This window comes from Coregonus lavaretus, assembly GCF_964263955.1.
Source record: "Coregonus lavaretus genome assembly, chromosome: 8".
Classification (NCBI taxonomy): domain Eukaryota; kingdom Metazoa; phylum Chordata; class Actinopteri; order Salmoniformes; family Salmonidae; genus Coregonus; species Coregonus lavaretus.
The window spans coordinates 35,272,481-35,292,284 of record NC_139995.1 but is presented as its reverse complement, the minus strand read 5'-3'; the positions used below and the strand labels follow the sequence as shown (position 1 = coordinate 35,292,284).

General features: G+C 43.6%; 1 protein-coding gene across 3 annotated transcripts in view; it reads left to right on the top strand.

Moving 5' to 3' along the window:
- Window positions 1-19,804, top strand: part of LOC311133301 (SPRY domain-containing protein 3-like) — an 84,217-nt gene that overhangs the window by 25,752 nt on the left and 38,661 nt on the right. For all 3 annotated transcript variants that reach the window (XM_084166801.1, XM_084166802.1, XM_084166800.1), the window contains exons 5-6: window positions 10,575-10,710; window positions 11,037-11,225. In XM_084166801.1, coding sequence (XP_084022927.1) covers window positions 10,575-10,710; window positions 11,037-11,225 — 325 coding nt within the window. The remainder of the gene's footprint in view (window positions 1-10,574; window positions 10,711-11,036; window positions 11,226-19,804) is intronic.

Below are 19,804 nucleotides of genomic sequence, written 5' to 3'. Positions count from 1 at the left end.
TACTGACATGGCAGATTTGGACAGGACTAAAATGACAGATGTGGTGTTTTGTGCTTGTGCACATAATTACATTACCCGACCACCCCCAGTAAAACAAATCCCGTCTGAATAGGGCTTTAGGCAAGGGGTGTTTCCTCTTCTCTGCTGCCTCCGCGGCATTGTTCTCAATGCCAATATGCTGGTTAATTTTGCTATTATGCACATACAGTGACTTGCGAAAGTATTCACCCCCCTTGATATTTTTCCTATTTTGTTGCCTTACAACCTGGAATTAAAATTGATTTTTTGGGTGGGTTTTATCATTTGATTTACACAACATGCCTACCACTTTGAAGATGCAAAATATGTTTTATTGTAAAACAAACAAGAAATAAGACAAAAAACAGAGCTTGAGCATGCATAAATATTCACCCCCCCAGAGTCAATACTTTGTAGAGCCACCTTTTGCAGCAATTACAGCTGCAAGTCTCTTGGGGTATGTCTCTATAAGGTTGGCACATCTAGCCACTGGGATTCTTGCACATTCTTCAAGGCAAAACTGCTCCAGCTCCTTCAAGTTGGATGGGTTCCGCTGGTGTACAGCAATCTTTAAGTCATACCACAGATTCTCAATTGGATTGAGGTCTGGGCTTTGACTAGGCCATTCCAATACATTTAAATGTTACCCCTTAAACCACTCAAGTGTTGCTTTAGCATTATGCTTAGGGTCATTGTCCAGCTGGAAGGTGAACCTCCGTCCCAGTCTCAAATCTCTGGAAGACTGAAACAGGTTTCCCTCAAGAATTTCCCTGTATTTAGCGCCATCCATCATTCCTTCAATTCTGACCAGTTTCCCAGTCCCTGCTGATGAAAAACATCCCCACAGCATGATGCTGCCATCACCATGCTTCACTGTAGGAATGGTGTTCTCGGGGTGATGAGAGGTGTTGGGTTTGCGCCAGACATAGCGTTTTCCTTGATGGCCAAAAAGCTCAATTTTAGTCTCATCTGACCAGAATACCTTCTTCCATATGTTTGGGGAGTCTCCCACATGGCTTTTGGTGAACACCAAACGTGTTTGCTTATTTATTTTCTTTAAGCAATGGCTTTTTTCTGGCCACTATTCCATGAAGCCCAGCTCTGTGGAGTGTACGGCTTAAAGTGGTCCTATGGACAGATACTTCAATCTCTACTGTGGAGCTTTGCAGCTCCTTCAGGATTTTTAATGAATTTATTTGCAAATTATGGTGGAAAATAAGTATTTGGTCACCTACAAACAAGCAAGATTTCTGGCTCTCACAGACCTGTAACTTCTTCTTTAAGAGGCTCCTCTGTCCTCCACTCGTTACCTGTATTCATGGAACCTGTTTGAACTTGTTATCAGTATAAAAGACACCTGTCCACAACCTCAAACAGTCACACTCCAAACTCCACTATGGCCAAGACCAAAGAGCTGTCAAAGGACACCAGAAACAAAATTGTAGACCTGCACCAGGCTGGGACGACTGAATCTGCAATAGGTAAGCAGCTTGGTTTGAAGAAATCAACTGTGGGAGCAATTATTAGGAAATGGAAGACATACAAGAACATTTACATTACATTTTAGTCATTTAGCAGACGCTCTTATCCAGAGCGACTTACAGTTAGTGAATACATACTTTTTTTTATACTGGCCCCCCGTGGGAATCGAACCCACAACCCTGGCGTTGCAAACGCCATGCTCTATCAACTGAGCTACATCCCTGCCGGCCATTCCCTCCCCTACCCTGGACGACGCTGGGCCAATTGTGCGCCGCCCATGAGTCTACCGGTCGCGGCCGGCTGCGACAGAGCCTGGATCTCTAGTGGCACAGTTAGCACTGCGATGCAGTGCCTTAGACCACTGCGCCACTCAGGAGAACTGATAATCTCCCTCGATCTGGGGCTCCACGCACGATCTCACCCCGTAGGGTCAAAATGATCACAAGAACGGTGAGCAAAAATCCCAGAACCACACGGGGGGACCTAGTGAATGACCTGCAGAGAGCTGGGACCAAAGTAAAAAAGCCTACCATCAGTAACACACTACGCCGCCAGGGACTCAAATCCTGCAGTGCCAGACGTGTCCCTCTGCTTAAGCCAGTACATGTCCAGGCCCGTCTGAAGTTTGCTAGAGTGCATTTGGATGATCCAGAAGAGGATTGGGAGAATGTCATATGGTCAGATGAAACCAAAATAGAACTTTTTGGTAAAAACTCAACTCGTCGTGTTTGGAGGACAAAGAATGCTGAGTTGCATCCAAAGAACACCATACCTACTGTGAAGCATGGGGGTGGAAACATCATGCTTTGGGGCTGTTTTTCTGCAAAGGGACCAGGACGACTGATCCGTGTAAAGGAAAGAATGAATGGGGCCATGTATCATGAGATTTTGAGTGAAAACCTCCTTCCATCAGCAAGGGCATTGAAGATGAAATGTAGCTGGGTCTTTCAGCATGACAATGATCCCAAACACACCGCCCGGGCAACGAAGGAGTGGCTTCGTAAGAAGCATTTCAAGGTCCTGGAGTGGCCTAGCCAGTCTCCAGATCTCAACCCCATAGAAAATCTTTGGAGGGAGTTGAAAGTCTGTGTTGCCCAGCGACAGCCCCAAAACATCACTGCTCTAGAGGAGATCTGCATGGAGGAATGGGCCAAAATACCAGCAACAGTGTGTGAAAACCTTGTGAAGACTTACAGAAAACGTTTGACCTGTGTCATTGCCAACAAAGGGTATATAACAAAGTATTGAGAAACTTTTGTTATTGACCAAATACTTATTTTCCACCATAATTTGCAAATAAATTCATAAAAAATCCTACAATGTGATTTTCTGGATTTATTTTTCTGATTTTGTCTGTCATAGTTGACGTGTACCTATGATGAAAATTACAGGCCTCTCTCATCTTTTTAAGTGGGAGAACTTGCACAATTGGTGGCTGACTAAATACTTTTTTCCCCCACTGTACATGGGTAGCATACCTGAATAATGAGCCAGTCATTGGGTTCCATCTGTCAGCTTGTCCCCTTGTGTGTTGGGTTTGATGTGCTTATAGAAGAAGTATTGAGCTTCCTTGGCAGTGGAAAATTAGTGTGTTGTGTTCTGAAAGGTGAAGATGAGTTTTGCCAGGTGGATGAAGCCGCATCTCAGGTTTAGCTTGTGTAGCTGGGATCTCACCGTGTTTTTTCTTCTTCTTTTTTCTTTTTTTCCCTCTCAAATCAAATCACATTTTATTTGTCACGTACACATGTTTAGCAGATGTTATTGCGGGTGTAGCGACATGCTTGTGCTTCTAGCTCCGACAGTGCAGTAATATCTAACAAGTAATATCTAACAATTTCACAACATATACAGTGAGGGGGAAAAAGTATATGATCCCCTGCTGATTTTGTACGTTTGCCCACTGACAAATAAATAATCAGTCTATAATTTTAATGGTAGGTTTATTTGAACAGTGAGAGACAGAATAACAACAAAAAAATCCAGAAAAACGCATGTCAAAAATGTTCTAAATAGATTTTTTATTTTAATGAGGGAAATAAGTATTTGACCCCCCTCTCAATCAGAAAGATTTCTGGCTCCCAGGTGTCTTTTATACAGGTAACGAGCTGAGATTAGGAGCACACTCTTAAAGGGAGTATTCCTAATCTCAGTTTGTTACCTGTATAAAAGACACCTGTCCACAGAAGCAATCAATCAGATTCCAAACTCTCCACCATGGCCAAGACCAACGAGCTCTCCAAGGATGTCAGGGACAAGATTGTAGACCTACACATGGCTGGAATGGCCTACAAGACCATCGCCAAGCAGCTTGGTGAGAAGGTGACAACAGTTGGTGCGATTATTCACAAATGGAAGAAACACAACAGAACTGTCAATCTCCCTCGGCCTGGGGCTCCATGCAAGATCTCACCTCGTGGAGTTGCAATGATCATGAGAACGGTAAGGAATCAGCCCAGAACTACACGGGAGGATCTTGTCAATGATCTTGTCAATGATCCGGTTACAGTGTAAACGGTGTGAAATGGCTAGCTAGTTAGTGGTTTCAATTGGTGACGTCACTCGCTCTGAGACATTGAAGTAGTTGTTTCCCTTGCTCTGCAAGGGCCGCGGCTTTTGTGGAGCGACGGGTAACGGCGCTTCGAGGGTGACTGTTGTCGATGTGTGCAGAGGGTCCCTGGTTCGAGCCCAGTTAGGGGCGTGGAGAGGGATGGATGCAACACTGTTACACTGGAAACATAGTCACCAAGAAAACAATTGGTAACACACTACGCCGTGAAGGACTGAAATCCTGCAGTACCCGCAAGGTCCCCCTGCTCAAGAAAGCACATATACAGGCCCGTTTGAAGTTTGCCAATGAACATCTGAATGATTCAGAGGAGAACTGGGTGAAAGTGTTGTGGTCAGATGAGACCAAAATCGAGCCGTGTTTGGAGGAGGAGGAATGCTGCCTATGACCCCAAGAACACCATCCCCACCGTCAAACATGGAGGTGGAAACATTATGCTTTGGGGGTGTTTTTCTGCTAAGGGGAGAACTTCACCGCATCAAAGGGACGATGGACGGGGCCATGTACCGTCAAATCTTGGGTGAGAACCTCCTTCCCTCAGCCAGGGCATTGAAAATGGGTCGTGAATGGGTATTCCAGCATGAAAATGACCCAAAACACACGGCCAAGGCAACAAAGGAGTGGCTCAAAAATAAGCACATTAAGGTCCTGGAGTGGCCTAGCCAGTCTCCAGACCTTAATCCCATAGAAAATCTGTGGAGGGAGCTGAAGGTTCGAGTTGCCAAACGTCAGCCTCGGAACCTTAATGACTTGGAGAAGATCTGCAAAGAGGAGTGGGACAATATCCTCCTGAGATGTGTGCAAACCTGGTGGCCAACTACAAGAAACGTCTGACCTCTGATTGCCAACAAGGGTTTTGCCACCAAGTACTAAGTCATGTTTTGCAGAGGGGTCAAATACTTATTTCCCTCATTTTAAAATGCAAATCAATTTATAACATTTTTGACATGCGTTGTTGTGGATTTTTTTGTTGTTATTCTGTCTCTCACTGTTCAAATAAACCTACCATTAAAATTATAGACTGATCATGTCTTTGTCAGTGGGCAAACGTACAAAATCAGCAGGGGATCTTCTTCCCTGCATAGGTCAGACCCCCAGATTCGTTCCGGAAAGGACCTATACGGTTCGCAATGTTAATCAGCGGCATGGGACCCAACTTCTCCTGCCCAAACAGTTCATTGAAAAGATTGCTCTTGAAAGAAGTTAGGTTTCCCGCTTCCATATCAGTTTCAATTCCTGTGACCCGCACATTGAATTTACGGGAATGATTTTCGAGTGATTCCGTTTTCTCTGTTAGGAGTTTGATTATCCCTTCCAATTTAGCTCGCGCCATTTCCAGGTCATGGAATTGCACCGTTGTCGCATTGGCTGTCTTCTTCACTTTACAATTTGTTTGCATAGGTATCTACTTCAGCATTGAGCACTACCAATGATTCATTCACCGGTTTTAATTGTAAGTCGAGGGCAGGGGTAATCTCCTCATGAACAATCTCTCGTATAGTAGCGGCCAGCTCTTTCTGTTGTCTGGTGTTGAGAGACGCCATGTTCCCCCAGTTGAATTGTGGATGGAGATATTCTAGCTGCTGGAGCATAATAGACCTGCTAGTTATTTCCTGTCACAAAATGAGTGCCCCACACCTTAATATGATGCTTAGTATTGACAGGTTTTAGGAAATAAGTCTGTTAATTCATAGTAATTTGCAAAAGAAAGCCACCGGAACCGGTCTTGATATTATTATCTGATGGACAACAATTCCACAACAATTCTTAAACCACATCAGCAGACCACTTTTGAGGTCTGGGAACGATCCAAAAATAAATCAATTAGAGGGTGTAGTTGCCCTGTGCACCTAGCAAGAGTACTGGCTACATGTGATGGCAGAATTTTCTAAAGAAATGCTCCACACTTGATGCGAACCTAGCGACCAATACAAATCTGTCAATACAAAGGGTAGCAAATGAAAGGGTTTTGGTCGCAGTCTCGAACCCTGGCATGGAAATTTTAGCCAAAAACCTGGTTGCCTCTGCCAGGAGGCTGACACTTGGTCGCAAGTGGATCTTCCAGCAAGACAATAACACCAAGCACACATCAAAATCCACAAAGAAAAGGTTAATTGACCACAAAATCAACATTTTGCAATGGCCATCAGTCTCCGGACTTGAACCCCGTTGAAAACCTGTGGTTTGAATTGAAGAGGGCAGTCCATAAGCGCAGACAAAGCATATCAAGGATCTAGAAAGATTCTGTATGAAGGAATGGTCTAAAATGTGTTTTCCAATCTCATAAATCATCTTAGAAAAAGGCTCAGTGTTGTTAAAAATTGTATGGTTGAGAGGGATGAGGCAAAAGGAATGGTAAATAAGTCAGGCTGCACAACCGATTGGCAAACATACTGCAAATTGAGAAATCATATGACTAAACTGAATAAAAATGAGAAGAAACTACACTATGAAACAAAGGTAAATGACATAAAGAATAATAGTAAAAAGCTTTGGAGCACCTTAAATTAAATTTTGGGCAGAAAGGCAAACTCAGCTCCATCATTCATTGAATCAGATAGCTAATTCATCACAAAACCCACTGATATTGCCAATTACTTTAAATATTTTTTCTTTTGCAAGATCAGCAAAATTAGGCATGACATGCCAGCAACAAACGCAGACACTACACATTCAAGTATAACTGATCAAATTATGAAAGACAAGCATTGTAATTTTGAAGTCCGTAAAGTGAGTGTGGAAGAAGTTTTTTACAAATATTGTTGTCTATCAACAATGACAAGCCACCGAGTTCTGACAACTTGGATGGAAAGTTACTGAGGATAATAGCGGACGATATTGCCACTCCTATTTGCCATATCTTCAATCTAAGCCTACTTGGACGTGTGTGCCCTCAGGCCTGGAGGGAAGCTCAAATAGCCGACCAATCAGCCTGTTACCAACCCTTAGTATACTTTTGGAAATAATGGTGTTTGACCAGATACAATGCTATTTTACTGTAAACAAATTGACAACAGACTTTGAGCATGCTTATAGGGAAGGACAGTCAACAAGCACTTACACAAATGACTGATGATTGGCTGAGAGAAATTGATGATAAAAAGATTGTGGGAGCTGTTTTGTTAGACTTCAGTGCGGCTTTTGACATTATCAATCATAGTCTGCTGATGGAAAACGTATGTGTTGTGGCTTTACACCCCCTGCTATATTGTGGATAAAGAGTTACCTGTCTAACAGAACACAGAGGGTGTTCTTTAATGGAAGCCTCTCCAACATAATCCAGGTAGAATCAGGAATTCCCCAGGGCAGCTGTCTAGGCCCCTTACTTTTTTCAATCTTTACTAATGACATGCCACTGGCCTTGAGTAAAGCCAGGTGTGGCTATGTATGCGGATGACTCAACACTATACATGTCAGCTTCTACAGCGAGTGAAATAACTGCAACATTTAATAAAGAGCTGCAGTTAGTTTCAGAATGGGAGGCAAGGAATAAATTAGTCCTAAATATATCAAAAACTAAAAGCATTGTATTTGGGACAAATCATTCACTAAACCCTAAAACTCAACTGAATCTTGTAATACATAATGTGAAAATTGAGCAAGTTGAGGTGAAACTGCTTGGAGTAACCCTGGATTGTAAACTGTCATGGTCAAAACATGTTGATACAACAGTAGCTAAAATGGGGAGAAGTCTGTCCATAATAAAGCGCTGCTCTGCCTTTTTAACAACACTTATCAACAAGGTAGGTCCTACAGGTTCTAGTTTTGTCGCACCTAGACTACTGTCCAGTCGTGTGGTCAGGTGCCACAAAGAGGGACCTCGGAATATCACAATTGGCTCAGAGCAGGGCAGCACGGCTGGACCTTAAATGTAAACGGAGAGCTAACATTAATAATATGCATATAAGTCTCATGGCTCAAAGTGGAGGAGAGATTGACTTCATCACTACTTGTTTTTGTAAGAAGTGTTGACATGCTGAATGCACCGAAGTGTCAGTATAAACTACTAGCACACAGCTCGGACACCCATGCATACCCCACAAGACATGCCACCAAAGGTCTCTTCACAATCCCCAAGTCAAGAACAGACTATGGGAGGTGCACAGTACTACATAGAACCATGGCTACATGTAACTCTATTCCACATCAGGTAACTGATGCAAGCAGTAGAATAAAAAAAGAATAATTACAATATAAAATACTCCTTATGGAACAGCGGGGACTGTGAAGAGACACACACAGACACACATACACATACATGGATGTTGTATTGTACATATATGGTAGTGGAGTAGTGGTCTGACGGAACACACTAAATGTATTGGGTAAAGTGTTATGAAATGTAATGTCATGTAATATTTTAAACTGTATATAATAATATAATAATAATATGCCATTTAGCAGACGCTTTTATCCAAAGCGACTTACAGTCATGCGTGCATACATTTTTGTGTATGGGTGGTCCCGGGAATCGAACCCACTACCTTGGCGTTACAAGCGCCGTGCTCTACCAGCTGAGCTACAGAGGACCACATATATAACTGCCAAGGCAGCAGCTAATGGGGATCCTTTAATATATACAAAATACAAAGGGTAGGGTGCTGGAGTACTGAAAACAGGGGTGCCAATAATTCTGACCCCTATCTTTTTTAGATTTTGAATGACTTTTTAAACAAAATCTCTCTGAGCAATTGTATTAGTATAAAATAATATACAGTGAGCACCATAATTCATTGGACAGTGACCATGTTTTTGTTATTTTGGTTCTGTACTCTAGCACTTTGAGTTTGAAAGGATACAATGACAATGAGGGTGAAGTGCAGTCTGTCAGCTTTAATTTGAGGGTATTTCATACATATCGGATGAACCGTTTAGAAATGACAGCACCTTTTGTACCTGGTCCCCCCATTTTAAGGTACTACAAGTATTTGTTAAATTGGCTTCACAGATGTGTGTCGTTAGGTAGGTGTATTCATTTGTGTCGTTAGTGAATGCAGGAGAGCTGTTGATGAATAGTATTGATTCTAGACTTTGCTATTGCCTTTGGAGGTTGTTGTTGGGGTGTGATAGCAGTGTCGATGCAAAAGAAGCTGGCCGTCATAAGGCTCAGAAATGAAAATCAATCAATCAGGAACATTGTAAAAACCCTGGCCATGCCCAAGTCAACAGTTTGGTTCAATAGTAACAAGAAAAAAACAACCGGTGAACTCAATTATGTCAAAAGACCCGGTAGACCGAGGAAGACCACTGTAGTGGATGACCCGGAGAATACACTCTATGGTGAAGAAACCCCCCCCTGACAACAGCCCAACAGATCAAAAACACTCTCCTGGATGCAGGTGTAGATGTGTCAAAGTCTACCATATGTAGAAGACTACACCAGCAGGACTACAGAGGGTACACTACAAGATGCAAACCACTGATAAGCCTGAAGAACAGAAAGGCGAGATTACAGTTTGCTAAAAAGCACCTAAAAGAGCCCCAAGAGTTCTGGAAAAAAGTATTGTGGACAGATGAGACAAAGATTAACATGTACCAGAGTGATGGAAAGAGGAAATTGTGGAGAAAAAAAGGAAATGCCCATGATCCAAAGCATACCACCTCATCCGTGAAACATGGTGGAGGTGGTGTTGGGCCTGTATGGCTGCCAGTGGAACAGGCTCACTTGTCTTCATCGATGATGTGACTGCAGACAGAAGTAGAACAATGAATTCTGAAGTCTACAGAAATATTTTATCTGCTCAGATAAAACCAAATGCCTCCAAACTCATTGGCCGGCACTTCATCATGCAACAAGACAATGACCCTAAACATACTGCTAGAGCAACGAAGGGGTTTTTGATGGCCAAAAAGTGGAAAATCCTTGACTGGCCAAGTCAATCACCGGATCTGAATCCAATTGAACATGCATTTTACATGCTGAAGAGGAGACTGAAGGCAATAAGTCCCCGAAACAAGCAGGAACTGAAGATGGCTGCAGTACAGGCCTGACAGAGCATCACCAGGGAAGATACCCAGCTTCTGGTGATGTCGATGCATCGCAGACTTCAAGCAGTCATTGCATGCAAAGGATATGCGACCAAATATTAACAATGATTACTTTATTCTACATTATGTTAAACTGTCCAATGTTTTTTGATGCCCGAAAATGGGGGGGACCATGTACAAAAGCTTCTATAATTTCTAAACGGTTCATCCGATATGTATGAAAATACCCTCAAATTAAAGCTGACAGTCTGCACTTCACCCTCATTGTCATCGTATCCTTTCAAACTCAGTGCTAGAGAACAGAACCAAAATAACAAAAAAATGGTCACTGTCCAATGAATTATGGTGCTCACTGTTTTTTGGCGCATGCAGCATAGCTCAGTATTTGTATTATTTATTTTATACAGTCTGTTTTGCTCATTTTTGTCAAGGGTGCCAATAATTATGGACCTGACTGTATATGGCTGACTGAGCTGTGGCTCAGCCAGCACCCTCACTTCTCACCTCTGGCATTCCACAGGCTGTACAATGGGAACACTATTGGACAGCAGTTTGGGCCCAAGTGTAACCGTGGCGATCGTATTGGCTGTGGGATCTACCTAGAGGCATTTGAGGATGGACAAACAACGGTCTTCTTCACCAAGAACGGAAAAGAAGTAAGCTAAGATCTTAGTCTCTTTCACACACATGTAGGCCTACTACATACAATCAAGCTCTTACTGTCGTTTGAAAAAGATTACAGCACCTCCCTCTGGTATTCATATGTTCTATGATATGTAACACCTCTATAGGCAATGAATGTATATTGCGCCACATATCAGAGATGGAGTCTCAATTTCGTAGTCTTACTCTCGAGACCACGTACATGCAGTCAGGGTCAAGGGTCTGGTCTTAGTCTGGGTCTAGTACTCAATGGTCCTGGACTGGTCCAGACTCAATCTCTGTCACCCATATTACATATTATGAATGTGTTTGCATTTAGGTGGGCACGGTGGTGGTCCCAGGGTCTCCAGAGGCGCTCTACCCGGCCGTTGGGATGCACTCTCTGGGGGAGGAGGTGCAGCTGGACCTGCAAGCGGAGTGGGGGATGGAGGAGGAAGACGGACTGATGATAGTGGACAGCCACGAGGACGAGTGGGGGCGTCTCCATGACGTCAGGGTCACCGGCTCGGTAAGGACCTGGCCTTGCCTGTTGTCTTCTAGGCTACTTCATACATAATTCATGTTATTCACATGGTCTTCTTCCTATGATTACATTACACCTCATCTGCTCAACATATACAAGATGAAAAGTGTGTATGACTATGAATAAACATCCTTTGTATGAAGAGAGAGGGTATGGTTACGTTCCAATGTCCATAGTAGCATACCACTTAGAATGCATGCCCAATACATTGCTTCATTCAAGTAGTATGCCAGTGTGGATATCGGAACATAGTCCCTATGTGTTTGTATCTGTGTTTCGGTCTGTGTGTGTTTTGAATGTTGTTGTCTGTTGGTAACTGCTGAGTGCAGACCTGCCTGGTGGTGTTTGTCAATGGCATGCTTGCAGAAGGCAGCAGTTACTCTGGTTCTGTGGAAACAGCCTTCATTTTTTAGCTACACCTGGGATTATTTCTACACACCTGTAGATTACCACAGTCTGTTTAAGGTGGAAAACCGAGGTGGGAGGCCAGGAATGCTCGCTGCTTCAGAAGGAATTTTGATATGAGAGCATGGAGTCTTCCTCTGTTGACTGAACCCTTTACCACGTCCTTCAGAACCAAGATAAATGTCATGGGTTGTCAAGGTGTGACCTAATCATTCACATTGTTTCATAATTGTTTTCTTATCGATAACAGTGATTCATGGTGTTTAGTGTGGTTGTTTACCTTTCAGTTTGGTTGCCTGGAAACAACAGGGATATAGGTTTTGCGGTTAGGTTTCTAAACCCAGAGGCCCAACATCGTGAGACTTCCTGGAACGCTTGCGAAGCGAAGCAGACTTGGCAGACCAGACCAGGGTTTGGGGTTTGAGAAGTCATTGAGAGCAGTAAAAAAATGTGTTGTTCTTTAGTTCATTATTTTCTAAATCTAAATCCACAACCTAGATTCACCCCAATGTCTTAAGTAGCTGTACATGTTATTACTCCAACCTCGTGAATGTTTTAATCAAAAACAACTTTATATCGAAGGAGCACCTTTGATTTGACGACCTGCACATGCTCAGTTCGGCGCGAGACGACCATTAAACCTGATGACACGTTTCTGTGCATGAGCTTAGCTAGCCAACGTCGCCATCACATCGCCTACAAGCGTGATCTGGGATTTCTATTGGAGAAGCAGTTTCTACATACACTACATGGCCAAAAGTAAATTTGTGAATTCGGCTATTTCAGCCACACCCGTTGCTGACAGGTGTATAAAATTGAGCACACCGCCATGCAATCTCCATAGACAAACATTGGCAGTAGAATGGCCCATACTGAAGAGCTCAGTGACTTTCAACGTGGCACCGTCATAGGATGCCACCTTTCCAACAAGTCAGTTCGTCATATTTCTGCCTTGCTAGAGCTGCCCCGGTCAACTGTTTATTTATTTATTTATTTTATTTATTTTTATTTCACCTTTATTTAACCAGGTAAGCCAGTTGAGAACAAGTTCTCATTTACAACTGCGACCTGGCCAAGATAAAGCAAAGCAGTGCGATAAAAACAACAACACAGAGTTACATATGGGGTCAAAAAACATAAAGTCAAAAATACAACAGAAAATATATATACAGTGTGTGCAAATGTAGCAAGTTATGGAGGTAAGGCAATAAATAGGCTATAGTGCAAAATAATTACAATTAATATTAACACTGGAATGCTAGATGTGCAAGAGATTATGTGCAAATAGAGATACTGGGGTGCAAAAGAGCAAAATAAATAACAATATAGGGATGAGGTAGTTGGGTGGGCTAATTTCAGATGGGCTGTGTACAGGTGCAGTGATCGGTAAGGTGCTCTGACAACTGATGCTTATAGTTAGTGAGGGAGATAAGAGTCTCCAGCTTCAGAGATTTTTGCAATTCGTTCCAGTCATTGGCAGCAGAGAACTGGAAGGAATGGCAGCCAAAGGAGGTGTTGGCTTTGGGAATGACCAGTGAGATATACCTGCTGGAGCGCAGACTACGGGTGGGTGCTGCTATGGTGACCAATGAGCTAAGATAAGGCAGGGATTTGCCTAGCAGTGATTTATAGATAGCCTGGAGCCAGTGGGTTTGACGACGAACATGTAGTGAGGACCAGCCAACAAGAGCGTACAGGTCACAGTGGTGGGTAGTGTATGGGGCTTTGGAGACAAAACGGATGGCACTGTGATAGACTACATCCAATTTGCTGAGTAGAGTGTTGGAGGCTATTTTGTAAATGACATCGCCGAAGTCAAGGATCGGTAGGATAATCAGTTTTACGAGGGCATGTTTGGCAGCATGAGTGAAGGAGGCTTTGTTGCGAAATAGGAAGCCGATTCTAGATTTAACTTTGGATTGGAGATTCTTAATGTGAGTCTGGAAGGAGAGTTTACAGTCTAACCAGACACCTAGGTATTTGTAGTTGTCCACATACTCTAGGTCAGACCCGTCAAGAGTGGTGATTCTAGTCAGGTGGGCGGGTGCCAGCAGCGTTCGATTGAAGAGCATACATTTCGTTTTACTAGTGTTTAAGAGCAGTTGGAGGCTACTGAAGGAGTGTTGTATGGCATTGAACCTCGTTTGGAGGTTTGTTAACACAGTGTCCAATGAAGGGCCAGATGTATACAAAATGGTGTCGTCTGCATAGAGGTGGGTCTGAGAGTCACCAGCAGCAAGAGCGACATCATTGATATACACAGAGAAAAGAGTCGGCCCAAGAATTGAACCCTGTGGCACCCCAATAGAGACTGCCATAGGTCCAGACAACAGGCCCTCCGATTTGACACATTGAACTCTATCTGAGAAGTAGTTGGTGAACCAGGCGAGGCAGTCATTTGAGAAACCAAGGCTATTTAGTCTGCCAATAAGAATGCGGTGGTTGACAGAGTCGAAAGCCTTGGCCAGGTCGATGAAGACGGCTGCACAGTACTGTCTATTATCGATCGCTGTTATAATACCGTTTAGGACCTTGAGCGTGGCTGAAGTGCACCCATGACCAGCTCGGAAACCGGATTGTATAGCGGAGAAGGTACGGTGGGATTCGAAATGGTCGGTGATCTGTTTGTTAACTTGGCTTTCAAATACTTTCGAAAGGCAGGGCAGGATGGATATAGGTCTGTAACAGTTTGGATCTAGAGTGTCACCCCCTTTGAAGAGGGGGATGACCGCGGCAGCTTTCCAATCTCTGGGGATCTCAGACGTTACGAAAGAGAGGTTGAACAGGCTAGTAATAGGGTTTGCGACAATTTCGGCGGCTAGTTTTAGAAAGAAAGGGTCCAGATTGTCTAGCCCAGCTGATTTGTAGGGGTAACTGTAAGTGCTGTTATTGTGAAGTGGCAACATCTAGGAGCAACAACGGCTCAGCAGCGAAGTGGTAGGCCACACAAGCTCACAGAACGGACCGCCAAGCGCTTAAGCGTGTAGCGCATAAAAATCGTATGTCCTCTGCTGCAACACTCACTACTAAGTTCCAAACTGCCTCTGGAAGCAACGTCAGCACAATAACTCTTTGTCGGGAGCTTCATGAAATGGGTTTCCATGGACGAGCAGCCACACACAAGCCTAAAATCACCATGCGTAATGCCAAGCGTCGGCTGGAAAGGTGTAAAGCTCGCCGCCATTGGACTCTGAAGCAGTGGAAACGCGCTCCCTGGAGTGATGAATCACGCTTCACCATATGGCAGTCTGATGGACAAATCTGGGTTTGGCGGATGCCAGGATAACCCTACCTGCCCCAATGCATAGTGCCAACTGTAAAGTTTGGTGGAGGAGGAACAATGGTCTGGGGCTGTTTTTCATGGATCGGGCTAGGCCCCTTAGTTCCAGTGAAGGGAAATCTTAACGCTATAGCATACAATGACCTTTTAGACGATTCTGTGCTTCCACCTTTGTGGAAACAGCCCTTTCCTGTTTCAGCATGACAATGCCCCCATGCACAAAGCGAGGTCCATACAGAAATGGTTTGTCGAGATTGGTGTGGAAGAACTTGACTGGCCTGCACAGAGCCCTGACCTCAACCCCATCAAACACCTTTGGGATGAATTGGAACGCCGACTGCAAGCCAGGCCTAATCACCCAACATCAGTGCCCGACCTCACTAATGCTCTTGTGGCTGAATGGAAGCAAGTCACCGCAGCAATGTTCCAACATCTAGTGGAAAGCCTTCCCAGAAGAGTGGAGGCTGTTATAGCAGCAAAGGGGGGACCAACTCCATATTAATACCCATGATTTTGGAATGAGATGTTTAATGAGCAGGTGTCCACATACTTTTGACCATGTAGTATATCTTCATACTAAACCATCTTTGGTTAGGTTGACAGTTAGCATTTTCTCATATCATTAAGATAACTTTCTCATATCATTGGGATGATTATTTTGGGATGGTTACTTTGCTTTTTGAGAAAAAGTGGAGTGTCTGCCCATAGGTATGTAAAGTGATAGGTCACTCCAAAATCAGCGTGTACTCCACATTTTAATATTTTTAAATGTTTGAAAATGAACATTAAGCTCAGTGTCCAAAATAAGTATGTAAAACAAGTCCGTTAAACGAGTGATTTCTTTTCCACACTAGTTTAAGGTAAGTCACTCTAATTTGGTGAAACGTATTTCAGTTCACTGTATTGGTTTCTTCAACGCTGCTGGCACCCGCCCACCCGACTAGAATCACTACTGTTGACGGGTCTGACCTAGAGTATGTGGACAACTACAAATACCTAGGTGTCTGGTTAGACTGTAAACTCTCCTTTCAGACTCACATTAAGCATCTCCAATCCAAAGTTAAATCTAGAATCGGCTTCCTATTTCGCTACAAAGCCTCCTTCACTCATGCTGCCAAACATGCCCTCGTAAAATGGACTATCCTACCGATCCTTGACTTCGGCGATGTCATTTACAAAATAGCCTCCAACACTCTACTCAGCTAATTTGATGTAGTCTATCACAGTGCCATCCGTTTTGTCACCAAAGCTTTTTTTTTTTTTTTTTTTCATTTAGCAGACGCTCTTATCCAGAGCGACTTACAGGAGCAATTAGGGTTAAGTGCCTTACTCAAGGGCACATCGACAGATTTTTCACCTAGTCGGCTCGGGGATTAGAACCAGCGACCTTTCGGTTACTGGCACTACGCTCTTAACCACTAAGCTACCTGCCGCCCCGCCACAAGCTTCATATACTACCCACCACTGTGACCTGTACGCTCTTGTTGGCTGGTCCTCACTACATATTCGTCGCCAAACCCACTGGCTCCAGGCCATCTATAAATCACTGCTAGGCAAATCTCCACCTTATCTTAGCTCATTGGTCACCATAGCAACACCCACCCGTAGTATGTGCTCCAGCAGGTATATCTCACTGGTTATCCCCAAAGCCAACACCTCCTTTGGCCGCCATTCCTTCCAGTTCTCTGCTGCCAATGACTGGAACGAACTGCAAAAATCTCTGAAGCTGGAGACACTTATCTCCCTCACTAACTTTAAGCATCAGTTGTCAGAGCACCTTACCGATCACTGCACCTGTACACAGCCCATCTGAAATTAGCCCACCCAACTACCTCATCCCCATATTGTTAATTATTTTGCTCATTTGCACCCCAGTATCTCTATTTTCACATCATCTCTTGCACATCTATCATTCCAGTGTTAATACTAATTGTAATTATTTTGCACTATGGCCTATTTATTGCCTTACCTCCATAACTTGCTACATTTGCACACACTGTATATATATTTTCTGTTGTATTTTTGAGTTTGTTTTGTTTTACCCCATATGTAACTCTGTGTTGTTGTTTTTATCGCACTGCTTTGCTTTATCTTGGCCAGGTCGCAGTTGTAAATGAGAACTTATTCTCAACTGGCTTACCTGGTTAAATAAAGGTGAAATAAAAATAAAAATAAATATTAGCCTTCCCTTTCCTCGCTCTCGTTCACTCTCGCTCCCTTACTCTTTTCCTGCTGTGTCGGCCGTTGTTCCAGGAAACAGTACATCTGAGACCCATTGTAGGACAGGTGGTGCCCAGCTCTGTTTGTGTGTCTTTAGATGGGTGTTGAAATGTACCGACACACTTAAAGAAGTGTAGTGGTGCAGCGGCCAATGGAGCAGAGCATGCAAGGATACAGTAACAGTACAGGGGGGCCAATGGGCCATTTCCTGCAGAATCAGTGTGTTGGTACAACGCAGGGCTGGAAAAGCTGCCCTCGCTCTACACAAGATATTAATAGACTAACTACTCACATCAGAGAAAAGATCTGAATATTAACTTTTGACAAACAATAGGGATTTGCTGTTGGTTCTATCAATAAGTTGTCATACAGAGTGAGAATGATGGTAAAATAAATGGGTCAGGAAATGTAGACTATGAGACAGCCATGGCAGGAGTCACATAGTAAGGACAGACACTCCTGTATCAGTTGGAGAATGTAGCCAGCCTCTGTACAGTAATTGTACAGTACTTGAGTGCATAGGAGGGTATGAATGAAGTAGACACATGACTGTATCAGAAATACTGTAAAACTGCCAATGATTTATGGCGTGAATATCTGTTGTGGTTGGATGCTGTTGGTATAAAAAGGAAGGGATGCCATGGGGGCAGGATATTGACTTTGCTGGGGGTAATTTTCCATGTCTCACTCAGACACAGCAATTGTTAGGCTACCTCTCTCGGCAGCCTTGTGTCTTTCCCTTTTCTGTCTGTCTGATTGTCTGTCTCCCCCTCTGTCTCCCCCTCTGTCTCCTCTGTCTGTCTCTCCCCCAATATCTCCCCGTCTGTCTGTCTCCCTCTGTCCCGCTCTCCCTTTCCTGTCTGGGTCTCACCCTCTCTTGGTCTATATGTGTCTCTCTTTGTCTCTCGTTCTGATGTAGATTTATGATGGGGGGTTGTCTGTCTGGTAGTATCTGTCATGAGGCAGGCTGTTGGGCTGGTGTTGGACTCAGTGGGGAGACACACCATACCTGCATTAGTATGGGGGGGTAGAAGGGTTGTGCAGGGTTAGGGAGTGCAGCTGAATGGCCCTGGGGCAGGCAAGGCAAACCTGCATACCTCCTTCACTTTTAATTACAACCCCATACCGCGTCACCTCAACACCCAAAAACCACTGTCCGTCCATACATCCAACTGCTGTCCGAAACCCTGTCTCCACTTTACATTGTCCCTGGCAATCCCAGCCACACCACTCACACACTTCCCAAATGTGGAGACAGCAGCCAATTACTTTTTTGGTAGGCTAAATCCAAAGCCTGGAAAGGAAAAATAGATTCTGGCATCTGATCTTAAAGCAGGATGTCGTGTCCTGATATGTCACACCTCGTGAAATATAGTGGAGAACATGATTAGATTATTCTGAAAATATTCTAGTCGTATTCATGCCAGGGTGGGAACTCCTCATGCAGGATGTGTGGAAAGTCTGTGTGTGGGTCTGTCTGCAGTGCTTGCCTGTGTGAGTGTGGATCTGTGGCTGGATGGATGCCTATTGTGTGTGTACGTGTACGTGTTGGCTCCAGCGTAGCATAGTACTGGTGTTAGGACTAAAACCTGCCTGGAGCGTTTTAAAACAATTATTGTATTAAGAGGTGGTGAAATACATGAGGAATGAAGGAGGTGTCGACACAGAACTGCATGGTTATGTTTTCACAGAACTGCATGGTTATGTTTTGCACAGATGATGAAACCGTCTCCCACATAACATTGCTGATGTGTGGCATCCTGCAAAGGTTGGCTAGATGGTGGCTAGACATGATGAAAAATAAAAATAAAATAAAAATATTTTAAAAAACATGATTGTGGGCACAGCCCTGACTTGCCCATGGTGTAGGAAGGATAACCATTGGGCTGAGGCATACGATCTCTGTTTTAAGAGGAACCAGTTCTACACACAATACCCCATAATTTAAAATGAAGTACAGAAATATCTAATTTACATAGATATTCACACCCCTAAATCAATACTTTGTAGAAGCATCTTTGGCAGCGATTACAGCGGTGAGTCTTTCTGGATAAGAGAAAATGTATGCTTCATCCGAAAATGTGGTCGGAGGCTGTACGTCATCTGTACGTCATCGCCGTACGCCTCCCAAATTTTGTAACAATGCGGAAGGCTCCGTATAGCTCCGCATTGACATGATTGGTTGACAACTTCCTTCACAACAGCTCTGCGCTGCTCTCCGAAGTGCAAGAAGTATGACTGCCCTGACTTTAGTCTCACCCTAAATGCTGCACGGCCAATGCAGACGTCGGATTGACCATGCAGCGCCTTTAAGTCTGAGAGCTTTCCACAGCTGGATTGTGCAAACTTTGCCCATTTATTCTTTTAAAAATTCTTCAAGCTCTGTCAAATTTGTTGTTCATCATCAGGGTGGGAAATTAACTTTTTGGTCCACAAGCCACTGTGGCAGGTAGATGAACAAATCTACCAGCCACTCAGATTTTTCACCAGCCAATTTTTTTTTACATTTCATAATTACACCAAAAATAACAAATGAACAGATGAGCATGCTTTCTAATGTTTCAAAAACAATACATGTATTACTAGTAAGAAGTAATGGGGTATATTGCTTAATTTCATTTCATTGTTGTGACCTGCGTCTTTTAACCAATGTATGTTA